Source organism: Chiloscyllium punctatum, chromosome 11 (assembly GCF_047496795.1).
Source record: "Chiloscyllium punctatum isolate Juve2018m chromosome 11, sChiPun1.3, whole genome shotgun sequence".
Lineage (NCBI taxonomy): Eukaryota > Metazoa > Chordata > Chondrichthyes > Orectolobiformes > Hemiscylliidae > Chiloscyllium > Chiloscyllium punctatum.
In genome coordinates, this window is record NC_092749.1 from 48422692 (window position 1) to 48437897 (window position 15206).

A 15206-nucleotide genomic window follows, 5' to 3' on the forward strand; every position below is an offset into this window, starting at 1 on the left:
TCCCTGGAATATTTTGTGTTTATTCCCTTCCCCCCAACATCAGTTCTAAAAATGCAGTCTCTTGTATCCAGAGCAAGATCTCTTCACTATTGACCCTAACCACCTCTTTTCTGCTTGAAAAAACGAGTACAAAGACAGCACAGCAAAAAAGACCCATGGAGGAGAATGGTGTTCTCAGACAATGTTATGGGATGGTAGAACTGTATTAGGCGATCCATTTTAGAATGATCCATGCCGAGTGCTGTCAGCTGTTGAAGCTTTCTTGCCTGCAATGATATTCTGCATCAGAAGGTTTTTTTTATTCAGAGGTCAGATTTAGAATTGTAAGAGATTAATCTGATAAGGGCAGTGCTGTTTCTAATCGGACTGATGGGAAAAATGCAGTAGTAAGGTGAGAGTCAATGCCGGGTGAATTATTGTGGCGTGATGGACTACCTTGGAGCTTGAGTAATCAAAGAGATAGCACTCACATCCAAAATTACTGTGGCGTTTTTATTCATCAACAGTCTGTCCAGCTTTGTGTATGGCTGCTGCTCAGCTCCCATACAGAATAAAGCACTCAGAATTATTTTCTAAAATTAAATCTCAATAGGGGTTCAGCTTGGGTTCGCCTTTTCACTCTCCGAAATTAAAGTACATTTATTCTCAACAGTGGTCCAGTCTTTAATTTAGAAAGAATCCACAAAAGTACAGCAGAACCATTTCACAATCATTTCTCCAAGGAACACATGCTCTGAAAATGAACTTTTTTTGAAGTAACATTCCAATAATAAGTGTGGTTTTAATCAATGATAAAAGCAATTTCTTTTGTTCTCAAAAATTTAGTCTACTGTTAATAAATTCTATAATCTTTCAGAACTTTGACCCGGATAAGGAGAGTGACTCAATATAATTTTAGCAATAGCAGGCGTATGTATATATAGTCGGCATAGTATTCAAAGGTCAACCTAACACATAATTTACTCATTTTGCTCCAAATGTCAGTTTGTATTAACCCTTTGCATGCTACAATGGTATTTGTGAACCAGAACAATTTATACAAAATTGTTACAAATTTTGTCAAACACGTCTATCCAAAATATTAATTTCCTTGTTTCTCCTCTGATTCCCGAACATCTTAAAATATTTATTTAAGGTCATAATTTTTGTTTTGACCCAGAAAATACTTCTATACCCAGACAAAGATTAAAATATACAACACTACAGTTTATGAAAAAACCTATTTTTGAAAAAATAATGTGTGAGAAATAATTTGATGAAATTTGTAAAGATCTTCCAGCATTTAGGAGATTCCCCAAAGATGGTCAAAGATATGCTAGCAGTACTGCAGCAGTCAGAGACCAGTTTATTTCTTGTTGATTTCTTTAACAGTTCAGGATAAAACATACAAGTAAATCATTAATGCATAAGCATGTCACACAAGTAGAAGAGCTAAACATATCTATTTCTGCAAACATATTGCTGCAAGATCTACCATTTAGAAAAATTATTTAAACTGCTACAATAGAGACCATTAACACCTTTACAAGGATAGAAAAGCTGTAAAATGAACTGTAGATTAGTTATATGCTCGCATTGTCATCAAAATCCAACTAATTCTAGATCAATTGCAATAATATTCATCAAATTATTAATGTAACAGTGTTTTAATTCTCCCAACAGTAAAAATATTAAATTTTGAGTAGATGCAATTTAGATACCATTAATAGATTGCCATGCACACAATATTTTCAATTTTGTTTTGTTAATATCATTTAAAATATGCAATAATTTTGAAGATAATAGATAGATAGAAAAATGTAATAATTCTGCAACAGATTCCACAAATTCAAAAATAGTTGCACTTAAATCAACTCTTACACTAATTGTATTATGGTGAGAGATTCAATGGCTTTAAATACTAAGAAAAATTGAAAAGGAAAAGAATTTCACCATTTATAAACCATACACGAAATTAACACATTCAAAACAAAATATTATTACATGAATCACAGGTGCATTGCCAGTATACTTTTAATAGATTAGTACATTTTCTGTAAGATAGTATTAATACTGGAGAGTTTAAATTTTTTTCATTACTCCAATGGTGCTCATGTATCAAAAATGAATTAAACAATTGCTTTTCCTATCACATTATATAGCAAGAAGTGTAACGGAATCCCCATCGTCCTTAACATACTTGACCAGCTTTGGAATATGATTTTTGTAACTTCTCAAAGAGATGAATGGATTTAAAGACAGTTCTGAATGGCTAGAAAGAGAAAATAAAATACTTTAATCAAGGTAACATCTCTGTCTATTTTAAAGATGGTGTTAACTGCAAGGACATAGAAATTCCATTTATAATTGTTCAGAATCTACTTGACTAATTTAGTGATAGGATGAAACAAAAAACATTGACAAAGATAAGCATACATCTGAAAGATTAGTGTAACATTTCTCACAATATCTTTACAATAAAACAAGCCACTATATTTGTTTTTCATTGATATAAATTTGAAATTTTTTTTCTGCTGTATAATACCTTCACATTACATTTTGTTTCATAAGTTTTCACTTGAGTACATGTGCATTTTAAAATTATTCTTTTCAAAATTTATACTTTTTGTTGTAAAATGAGTCCCACATCGTAAACTCCTGAACAAGAAGTTGGGGAGAAAGGGAAAAAAGAGAGAAAATGTTTTTTGATGTTCTTCTATACAGCATTTTCTACACATAGACACTAAGGGCTTAAATTGCATCTTGATGGCTAACAGTAGATTTAAAATGGTTTGGGTAATTGGCCAAGATCTGGACTTACAATGAAGGCAAAGGTTAAGTCAGTTATATAGGAAAAAGATAACAGACAGACTGAAAACGTATCTTACAACTCCAAATGTTTTGCATTTTCCCACAAGAATTGCTTTTGCACTACCCTATGGGTCAGGATAATTGACCTGCAGTACATCTAGAACTGCATTCCTCTAATCTTCCTGATCTCTATGCCAAACAGAAAATACTATATAAAAATGGGGCTCCATACAGTGGCCCTAGCCAGAGTGGGAGCTGATTGGGTTATTCCTGGTCTCTCTGTGAAGATGGGTACATCCGAATTTAGTGAAGGGAGCAGTTTGAATCCTTTGGTGAATCAGGATATGGGGAACAAAGAAATTACTGCTTGGGAAAATTACCACAGAATGTTAGCTTCTTTTACATTGACCTCACATCCATCTTCCTGCCATGTCACAAATCCTCCCCTTGTTTTAAGTTCTGAAATAGGTCATTTATATGATGTACTTCATTGATATTCCCAGGCAATTGATTTAATTTTTACATTATTCTTTTGTGAAGAAGCGACATAGTATCCCATTTGTTTACAATTTGCTTATTTCTAAATTGCACAATTTGAATAGGATTTCCTCAACCTTGCACAATTTTGAGAAATACTTTTAATATTCATTAAAACTGGAGGTTTTACAGGGTCAGTGACAGATCTTGTGGGCAAAGGGAAATTCTGTCCTGTTGTGTTGATGTCAGGAAAGCCAATTGAGGAAAATCTGTTAAAATCAACAAGAAAGAAAAGGGAACTTTCCAGAAGAAACCAGAAGTACCAGAAGCCAGGGGTATTCTGACACAACCAAATGTTTTTAAATAAATAAAAGCAAAGTTCTGAGTGCTGTAAACCTGAAACAGAGAATGCTGGAGAAACTCAGCTGGTTTGGCAGTACCTGTGGAGAGACAAACAAAGTTAACATTTCAAGTTTGGTGCGTCTCTTCTTCAGAACAATTCAATAATTCAGTTACTATATGGTACTGCTCATTATTAATCCTTTCAGACCCTATACAACAGTTTGCAAGCTCAAACACCTTAATCAGAATCTTAATATGAACATGATTATGTTGTTGGTTCTCTAGAAATCAACTTCTATGTCAAACTTAAAGGCCTGAATTCTCATGTAGTCATTGAAACTTCAAAAATGGCAGACAGGACCCAGATTCAGATCCTGCTCCTATCTCCAACAGATATCCTTTCCACCAGAAGCGTACAGGGTTGATGCATGAACCACACTAGAGAGAAACAGTAGGGACCATGAAATCAACATTGCAAATAGCATCAGCTGAATTCAATGTACAGGGGAACTTAGGTTACCTGAACTGGATGGGCGGGCACCATTTCGTTCAGATAATCGATTATTCGGTTAATTGATCAAATGCCTTTCCATTGGCGCATGGAGCTTTTAAAGTCTGCTCCCCATTCAGGAGACTAGCAGCAGCACACATGGCGCGTACAACACGCCACCTGCCCCAATATCCCCTGCCCCCAACACCCCCATACTGCCAACTCCGAGCAACACTGCCACTCCGCCCCAACTCCGTGCAACACCGCCCCCCCAACCCTGTCCAACACCACCCCCCCGCCCCCAACCCCATCCCACACCACCCCCAACCCTGTCTGTCCAACACTGACCCCCCACCCCAACCCCGTGCAACACCGTTCCCCAACCCTGTGCAAAACCGCACCCCCGCCTCCAACCCCATGCAAAACCGCCCTCCGCCCCAACCATGAGCAACACCGCTCCCCGCCCCAACCACGAGCAACATTGCCCCCGCCCCCAACCACGAGCAACACTGCCCCCGCCCCTAACCACGAGCACCACCCCCTGCCCCCAACCACGAGCAACACTGCCCCCGCCCCCAACCACGAGCAACACCGCCCCCCGCCCCCAACCACGAGCAACACTGCCCCCCGCCACCAACCCCAAGCAACACCACCCCCCGCCACCAACCCCGAGCAACACCACCCCCCCGCCACCAATCCCATCCAACACCGCTCCCCAACCCTGTGCAAAACTGCACCCCCATGTCCAACCCCATGCAAAACTGCCCTCCGCCCCAGCCACGAGCAACACCGCTCCCCACCCCCAACCCCGAGCAACACCACCCTCTGGCACCAACCCCGTCCAACATCAACACCAACCCCAACCCTGTCCAACACCACCCCCCCGCCACTAACCCTGTCCAAAACCACCCCCCAACCCTGTCCAACACTGAATCCCACCCCAACCATGTGCAACACTGCTTCCCAACCCCATGCAAAACCGCCCTCCGCCCCAACCATGAGCAACACCGCCCCCCCCGCCCCCAACCCCGAGCAACACCGCCCCCCCACCCCCAACCCCTAGCAACACCGCCCACCACCACCAACCCCGAGCAACACCGCCCACCACCACCAACCCCAAGCAACACCGCCGCCTCGTCCCAACCACGTGCAACACTGCCCCCCATCACCAACCGTGAGCAACATCGCACCCGCCCCAACCATGAGCAACACCACCCCCCCACCACCAAGCCTGAGCAACACTGCCCCCCACCCCCAACCACGAGCAACACCGCCTCCCGCCACCAACCCTGAGCAACAACCCCCCGCCCCAACCCCATCCAACACCGCTCCCCCCAACCCTGTCCTACACCGCACCCCCGCCACCAACCCCAAGCAACACCACCCCCCCGTCCCCAATCCCGAGCAACACCGCCCCTGCCCCGAATCCCGAGCAACAACCCCCTGCCCCAACCCCATCCAACACCGCTCCCCCAACCCTGTCCAACACCGCAGCCCCGCCACCAACCCCGAGCAACACCACCCCCCTGCCCCGAACAACAACTCCCCGCCTTAACCCCATCCAACACCGCTCCCCCAACCCCATCCAACACCGCTCCCCCAAACCTGTCCAACACCGCAGCCCCGCCACCAACCCCGAGCAACACTGCCCCCCGCACCCAACCCTGAGCAACAACCCCCCGCCCCCAACCTGGTACAACACCGCTCTCCCCAACCCTGTCCACCACTGCACCCCTGCCCCCAACCCCGAGCAACACCGTCACCCCGCCCCCAACCCTGAGCAACACTGCTCCCCCCAACCCTGTCCAACACCGCTGTCCTCAACCCTGTCCAACACCGCCCCCAGCCCCCAACCCCGAGCAAAACCGCCCCCCGCCCCAACCCCAAGCAAAACTGCCCCCACCACCAACCCCGAGCAACACCGCCCCCCCGAGCAACACCGTCTCCCCACACCCAATCCCGTCCAACACTGCCTTCCGCCACCTGCCCCAACCCGTCCAACACCCCCCTGCCCCAACCCTGTCCAACAGTGCCCCCAAACCTGTCCAACACCGCCCACCCCAACCCCGAGCACCACCGCCCCCACTCCCCCAACCCCGAGCAACATCACCCCACCACCCCAAACCCTGTCCAACACCGCCCCCCACCCCCAACCCCGAGCAACACTGCCCCCCAACCGCAACCCCGAGCAACATCGCTCCACTGCCCCCCCGCTCCAACCCCGAGCAACCTCACCCCACCACCTACCCGCCCGCAACCCCGAGCAACACTGCCCCCGCCCCCAAGCCTGAGCAACATTGTCCCACCGCCACCCCACCCTCAACCCCAAGCAACACTGCCCCCCCGCCCCCAACCCCAAGCAACATCGCTCCACCGTCCCCAACCCCAAGCCACACCACCCCCGCCCCAATCCTGAGCCCCACTGCTCCACCGCCCCCCCGCCCCCAACCCTGAACACCACTACCCTCTGCCCCCAACCCGAGCAACATTACCCTCCGCTCCAATCCCGAGCAACACCGCCCCCACCCCCGTCCCCAACCCCGAGCAAGACCACCCCTCACCCCCAACCTCGAGCAACACCGTCCCCCGCCCCGGACCCCGAGCACCACTGCCCTCCGCTCCAACCCCGAGCAACACCACCCCCCATCCCCAACCCTGAGCAACACTGCCCCCTGCCCCCAACCCCGAGCAACACCGCCCCACCGTCCCCAACCCCAAGCCACACCACCCCCGCCCCAATCCCGAGCCCCACCGCCCCATCGCCCCCCCGCCCTGTCCCCCCAACCCTGAGTACCACTACCCTCCGCTCCAAACCCGAGCAATACTGCCCCCCCACCCCCAACCTGAGCAACACCACCTCTCGCCCCCAACCCGAGCAACACCGCGCCCCCGCCCCCAACCCCGAGCAACACTGCCCTCCGCTCCAACCCCGAGCAACACCGCCCCTGTCTCCAACACCAAGCAACACCGCCCTCCGCTCCAACCCCGAGCAACACCGCCCCCGTCTCCAACACCGAGCAACACCGCGCCCCTGCCCCCAACCCCGAGCAACACTGCCCTCCGCTCCAACCCCGAGCAACACCGCCCCTGTCTCCAACACCAAGCAACACTGCCCTCCGCTCCAACCCCGAGCAACACTGCCCTCCGCTCCAACCCCGAGCAACACCGCCCCCGTCTCCAACACCGAGCAACACTGCCCTCCGCCCCCAACGCCAAGCAACATTACCCTCCGCTCCAACCCCGAGCAACACCGCCCCCACCCCCGCCCCAAACCCCAAGCAAGACTACCCCTCGCCCCCAACCCCGAGCAACATCGCCCCCCCACGCCCAACCCCGAGCATCACCGTCCCCCACCCCGAACCCCGAGAAAAATGCCCTCCGCTCCAACCCTGAGCAACACCACCTCCCACCCCCAACCCCGAGCAACACCACCCCCCGTCCCCAACCCTGACCCTGAGCAACACCGGCCCCTGCCCCCAACCCCGAGCAACACCGCCCCCTGTCCCCAACCCCGAGCAACACCACCCCCTGCCCCCAACCCCGAGCAACATTGCCATCCGCTCCAACAGCGAGCAACACCGCCCCCCACCCCCCCCACCCCCAACCCCGTGCAACATCACCCCCCCACCCCCAACCCCAGGAACACCGCCCCCGGCCCCAACCCCGCGCAACACCGCCTCTTCCAAACCCGCACAACATTGCCCCTCCCACCCCCGGCCCGAACCCCGTGCAACACCGCTCCCTGCCCCAGGCCCCACGCAACACTGCCCCTCCCACTTCCGCCCCCAACCCCACGCAACACCTCCCCCTTGCCCCCAACCCTGTGCAACACCGCCCCCCCCCAACCCCGTGCAACACTGCCATGTAACACCGTTCCCAACACCGCGCAACACCGTTCCCAATGCCCCGCAACACTGCCCCCCCATCCCAACCCTGCACAACACCCACCCCCGACCCCAACCCCGTATACACACACCGTTCTCCAGGGCAGCTGGACTGGACACCAACAACAAGACTGCTGCTGCCTTTGTGGGGTAAGTCTCCAAATAGCACACACACACACGCACAAAACCACAGCCACACACACAACTTTTTACTGCAATTTTTTGACGGTTCCAACTCTGTGCTGTACAGGACAATGTTGGTCAGATGATCTGGGGAAGGGTGGGGGTTTTGGGTACACCCCTCTGTAGAGCTCCAGGGAAAGTGTGGGGAGAGAGAGAGAGGGCGGGAGATCAGTCAATTGGAGACGGTGCCTGTTTAATCACTGTAAACAAAAGACACGATCACTGTTGGAAACACGTCTTTGATGTAATGTTTCTATCAGGACCTCGAGATATCCTTCGGATAATCCAATTTTCGAATAATTGGTATTCGGATAATTGAGGTTCCTCTGTAATGAGGGCCTGAAACTGTCCCTGCAGTGTCAGAATTACAATTTTTAAAAGTAGATGTAAATACTGTTGAGTGTGAAGAAAGTTTGTTGAACTGCCAAGCTGTGAAGCTATTTAAAGCCCTAACCTTTAAATGTTTTCAAAAAAAATTCTGCCTGTGCCTGTGAAAGGTAAAAAGAAACCAGACAATAATAGTTTGTTGATATTACGCTAAGGCATTCTTTTTGACAGTATTACTGGTTGACTGTTTTCAATAAATTATTTTGTTAGCTTAACGAGCATCCAAACTACATAGCTGATTGATTCCTTAAAAAGTTTATTAAAGAATTAGTTATTGTTGATACGGGGTTATGAATACAAGTCTGTTTGTTTCTATAAGATGGTAAATAATTAAAGGGATTTAAGTTTTGGATTGGGTTCCATGAAATGACAAATGTGATAGAAATATATTTTATTTCATTCAGAATTACTCTTGAGGTCTGTGCTTGGTCACAATGCCATGAAAGGTATAAGGCTAAAGGGTGATGGATAAAGTAGTGCGAGTTGTCAAAAATTGGTATGGGGCAATAAGGTTAGGAGACCTGGAGGATAGGAGCATGCTGGGTAGGTGAGAGGTATACATTTTAGTATAAGTTATGAGGGACTACTGAAGATGGTTGGGGAGCAAGCAGTGGAATGAGTTCGCATGAATGGGCAATGGACAGTGATTGAGAGGTGAAGGGGCCTGAAGATAAGGTTTAAGAAACTAAAATTATGCAAAAAACATGAATGAAACCCCCAGAGTAACAAGGCAAGCTTTTTGAACAGACCGTCTCAACACTTAGGCAGCCTCTGTGTGCCAAACCCTTGACCTATGCGAGAGGATAGCACATTCAGTTTCATCGTACACACACCCCACTCCTACTCGAAACGAAGGTCACACCAGGGAAGCTTCTCCTGAGGTGGTTTGGCAAGCCAGGAAATTTCCCAACTTGTGCTACCCACCTGTGGAGCAAATATCCTGGCTTGAGAAACAATCCTAAAAGATCAGGTAACATCATAAACTAAAATTCTCCATGGTCTGGTTGAAAACAATTATCAGGAAGTGGGTCCAAACATCAGTACTAAATTTTGCCAAGAGCTGGCTCCTAAATAGATGCCAATGAGCCATCCAATTAAGTATAGAGAATGGTTCTCGACACTGATGACCGCTGCTGAGGCTGCGTGGAAAATAAGGTGGAGTCTCCATTTTGAGATGTCTTCACAGGGAAGGAAGAAAATAACATTTTTGTTGGAGTCAAGCAAGAATGGTGATCAGGGGGTGGGGGCACGGTGGGATGAATTATGCAGCAGCAATCCTTGTGATTTTATCAGCTTCTCTGTCCCCTATCCTGTCCTGCCACCCAAAGGCTGGCAAAATCTTGCAACTGAGGAGTTGAGAGATGTGTTGGAGCAATCAAGCTGGAGCCATCACTGTACATGTGAAAATTAACACCATGGTTTTCAATGAACTCTGAAGGGGCAGCATATAGATGAGAAATAAATGGGGCTAAGGATAGATTGCTAGGGGAGTGCAGAGTTAGCGATACCAGGAGAGGAAGCCTTCGCAAATGATTCCAAATCAAGATTTGATAAATAAGAATAAACCAGGCAAGTAGATTCCCACTCAGTTGGAGAACTATGGAGGAAGATGTTCTGCCCAACCTTGTCAAAGACTGCAGGTACATTAAACAGGACAGAGAGAGCATGGTTAACTTTGACACAGTCATAGGATGTCACTTAAGTGCATTTTTGATATTGTGGCAGCAATAGGAACCTAACTGGAGGGATCCAAGCATGGAGTTGTGAAATAGATAAACATGGTTTGGGTGGCAGAAACATTTACAAGGCTTCAGAGAGAAAAGGAAAGTTGGAGATGAGGGGTAGTTTGCAAGAATGCCGGAGTTCAAGGTTTTTAAGAAGAGGGGACCAAGGGGATGGTCACCCTTCCTCTCATCTTTTTTTTGATAACTGCCAAATCATTTGGCATATTTCATAGACACTGATCCAGCAGTTGAAAATTAAAGTGCCAGAAAATCGCTTGTTTCACTGAAGTTTGTTAAAAGTAAATGAGTGAAATAGCAGTTCTTTGCCCCAAATCTTTGTTTTGTACAAATGTAATATTTTTCATTAATGTAGGACATTCAACAGGAGAGCTGTAGCTTGCAAGTGCACCTTTGAGAGTTACACAATTGATTTGAAATCTTCCAGTCGACCATGTATGTGACGGAATACATTTGAGGAGAACCTGAGCTGAAGGACAAATGAAACACTTAGCTTGCAGGCAGCCAGTGTCAAGTAATGTGTACCATAGAAGTAATACTTGAGTGGGTTATGAATACCATCACTCTGTAGCTTTCAAGATTCTTAGCACACACAAAGTGAAACAGTTACTTAGAAAAATTAAACTAAAATGACGGAAAACTTTGCTAACAAGTTTAAAGCAACCTCAGCACTGCATATTGTAAACTTTCAGTATCTTTTTGTATATTCATTCACTGGCTAGGCCAGCATTTATTACCCATTTCAGAAGGCAGTTAAGAGTCATTGCTGTGGGTCTGGAGTCACATGCAATCCTGACCAGGTAAGTATGACAGGCTACTTCCCTAAATGACATTGGTGAATCAGATGGGTTTTTTTCAACAATTGACATGGTTTCATTGCCATCATTAGGCTCTTAATTCCTGATTTTTATTGAAGTCAAGTTGTGGGTTTCGAACTTCAGACCTCAGAACATTACCTGAGTCTCTGGATTAATAATCCAGCAATAAAGCCCCAAGGCCATCACCTCTCCAGTATGCCATAATACTCATGGTGAAATTGTATAACATCAGGTAGTACCATTAGGATATTAATATTTTGCTTCTGATGTACACTATGGCACTGAAATTGCATTTGATTTCTGCTGATATTTCACCAGAGACCAGCAGGATCTTCCCAGTCCATGGTCCATTTCTTACATTTATCATTTCATGGTAGCTATGGAAATCACAAGGAGGTTCATCAGGTCTCCTGCTGCAACATCTATCATTAAATCATTTCCCTTTGAGTTCCAGCTGTCTTTTATCAACATTGGGATACAAAAACATGAAAATCAATGGGGATTTCCAAGCCACAACATTTATTACTGTAAAGGATTTTGACATTTATTAACTATTTGACTATTCCAATAATCATCGCTACATCAGTATTGAGTGTAATATATACAGAGGGCTGACTATAATCTTCTGTCTCTGGAAAATAGGTAGAACTCATCATATTTGGCAATAATAAAGCAACTCCTCTGGTAAAAATTGGGAAAAATAAATGTTCCAGTTTAAATTCTACATATAACGCAGAAGGTTAATGTACAGGCTGTGAAGCAATTTTCACTTCTTTCTGATTTCACTTCTACATATTAGAGTATGAGGACAAAAAGGAACAGAAATGAGCCATTCAACTTTTCAGCCTTTCAAGTCCAATCCACATAAATAGATAATGGCTAATCTTCATCAATTACATCCTCCCAGCATCTACCCTATCAAACCCTTTAGGAATGTCATATATTTTAATGAAATAACACACACGTATGAATCTATGAATTTAGGAGCAAGTGCAGGCCATTAGATCCATTGAGCCTGCTTCACCATTTAATATAGGATCATGGGTGAGCTGTTTACTGTACATTCCCACCTACCCTGATGACCATTCACCTTTTTGTTTAACAAGAATGTACCAATCTCTACTGTAAAAACATACAAGAACTCTTCTTGTATCATCTTCTTGAGGAAAAGGATAGTAAAGATTTACAGGGAGAAAATGAGGACTGCGGATGCTGGAGATGAGAGTCAAGATTAGAGTGGTGCTGGAAAAGCACAGCAGGTCAGGCAGCATCCGAGGAGCAGGAAAATCATCATTTCGGGCAAAAGTCCTTCATCACGAATGAATGTAAAGATTTACAGCCAACCCCACTGACTCCTGCCCCCACGGTGAAAACAATCTCTTCTCTGCTTTAAATGGGCAACATCTTATTTTTATAGTGACTCTTAATTCCTGATTCTCCATATTCAACCAGTCAAGACCCCTCAGATTCCTATATGTTTCAATCATGTCACTTCTTGCTCCTGTAAACTCCAGTGAATACAAGCTAAGTCTGTCTGACATTTCCTCATCTGGTGATCTATCCTTTCCAGGTATTAATCCTGTAAAACAGCACTCATTCTTCTACATTCTAGGGAATATAGACCCTGTCTACTCAATCTGACCCCAAAGCACTTTTTTTTTCATTCCAGAAAAGCCTAGTAACTTTTTATTATACTCTGTAAGGATAATATTATACTTTTCATGGGAAGCGTATACCATAGGTAATAGCTCAATAGTGCAAAGGTGAACAGAAATTGCTGAGGTAAAATTAAAAATGAAATTCAGAAAGCAAAAGGAGGACCTGAGAAAATATCAGCAAGTAAAATCAAGGAAAACCTATAACATTTTACAAGAACATAAAGAACAAAAGGATAACTAAGGAAACAGAAGAGCTAGAGGCCAAGAGATAACTTGCGTGTAGAAGCACTCAAGGCGTGAATGTGGTTCCTAACAAACATGATTCGGGAGAAAATCTTAAGGTGCTTTGCAATGTTGTATTCCAAGCTGCTTGAAGGAATAGTAGTGGGTCTGATCACTGTTTTCAATCCTCTCTAGCTGCAGTTATGTTGCAGGCATACTGGAGGACTCTAATGTTGTATCATTATTTAAAACTGTTGGAAGAGATGAACTAAATAATTGTAGACGAGTCAAGCTAACCTCAATGGTGGGCGTACATTATTGGAAACAATTCTGATGTACAATGTAAATCAGCAGTAAGCACATGGATTAATCAAGGGCAGTCAGCATGTATTTGTTAAAGAAAGTCATACCTGACTAACTTGTGCAAATTTTGGGGAGGTCACAAAGAAAATCAATAAGGATAACCCTTTTGATTTAGTCTGCACTTTAGAACAATTTTTGACAAGGTCCCGCATAGCAGATGGGTCAGAAAATTATAAACTTAAAGAATCCAGGGCAAGGTGCATATTTGGATCCAAAATTAGCTCAGTGGCTGGACGCAAAGTCTAATGGCCAACAGATGTTTCTGTCACTGAAATGCTGTTTCTATGGTGTTCTGCAGGGCTCAGTACTGAATCTCCAGCTGTTCATGTTATAGATCAATGATTTAGACTTAAATGTGTCTGGCATGATTAACAAGTTTGCAGATGATATGGAAAAAGACCATGTGGTGGATTAAGAAGAAGAAACTTTCAAACTACAAGAAGGTATAATTGGACTGGTTGGGTGAGTAGAAAAGCGGCCTACAGAATTCAAAATGGAGAAGTGTGAGGTAATACAATTGTGGAAGGCAGTCAAGGCTTTCAATGCATTTTAAATGGTTGGATACTAAGAAGTGTCAAGAAACAGTGGGACCTTGAAGTAAATGTCTTCAGATCCTTGAAGGTAGCGGGACAGGAAGGTAAGTTAATTAAGGAAACATATGTGATATTTTCTATTATTAGCTGAGGCAGTAGGCGCAAGAGCATCAAATAAAATACCCGTTGGATTACAGATAGAGCACAACACACATATTTGATTGTCAAATTACAGGAAGAATGGATTGTACTAGACAGACTGCAGAGGAAATTTACGAGGATGTTGCCAAGAGCAAAGAATTTTAAGTAGGAGGAAAGATTGGATAAATAGGATTATTTTCTTAGTTACAGGGATGACTGAGGGAAAGTTTAGTTAATGTGGAAAGGATTATGATAGGCCCAGCTGGACCAGATAAGAATGAGTCTAATTCTGTAGCAGAGAGGTCAATGACCAATAACACACATTTAAAGTAATTGATACGAGGATTGCTGTGAATTGAGGATAATTATTTTCCACCCAGAGGACGATTAGGGTCTGGAACTCACTGTCTGAAAAACTGGTAGATTAATAACCTCTCATGATAGTTAGAAAATTACAGAATCACAGAATTGTTGGTCTTGTATCCCTTATTTGATATTGTCTTCCATTGGTCTTCCTTTCAAAGTGCATCACCTTACACTTCTCTCATTGAACCTCATTCACCCAGTCATCTTACTTACCAATGTCCTTTTGGAGTTGCCCACTGTCCTCACAGTTCACGTATCTTCAATGTTTCACGTCATCTGCAAGCCTTAAAATTTTCCACTGTACATCAAATTCCAGGTTATTAATATATATCAAGAAAAGTAAGGATTCCAATACAGACTCTTGGAGAATCCACTTTCAACTGTCCTCCATTTTGAAAAATACCCATTGACCATTCTATCACTCCGCAAGTTTTGTATCCACACTGCTGCTTTCCCTTTTATACCGTGACCTATAACTTTCCACACAGGTCTATTATGTGGCATTGTATCAAATGCCTTCTGGAAATCTATGTATCCGATGTCAGTGTAACCTGAATTTGGCTTTTCTGTTACTTCTTCAAAGAACTCCAAGTTAGTTAAACATCCTTTCCCCTTTAGAAATCCAATCTGATCTTTCTTAATCAACCCACCTTTATCAATGTGACTACTAATTCTATACCTAATAATCATTTCTAAAAGCAGCTTCACCACCAAAGTTAAATTGACAATCTGTAGTTGTTGGCAAAATCTTTACAACCTTTCTTAAAGAAAACTGTAATGTTTGCAATTCTCTAATTTTCTTCCCATATC

General features: G+C 45.0%; 1 protein-coding gene across 1 annotated transcript in view; it reads right to left on the bottom strand.

The window, feature by feature from the left end:
• Positions 1–461: 461 nt before the first annotated feature.
• Positions 462–15206, bottom strand: part of spata17 (spermatogenesis associated 17) — a 342383-nt gene continuing 327638 nt past the window's right edge. Inside the window, exon 10 of the mRNA XM_072580768.1 lies at positions 462–2251. Coding sequence (XP_072436869.1) covers positions 2171–2251 — 81 coding nt within the window. The 3' untranslated portion in view covers positions 462–2170. The remainder of the gene's footprint in view (positions 2252–15206) is intronic.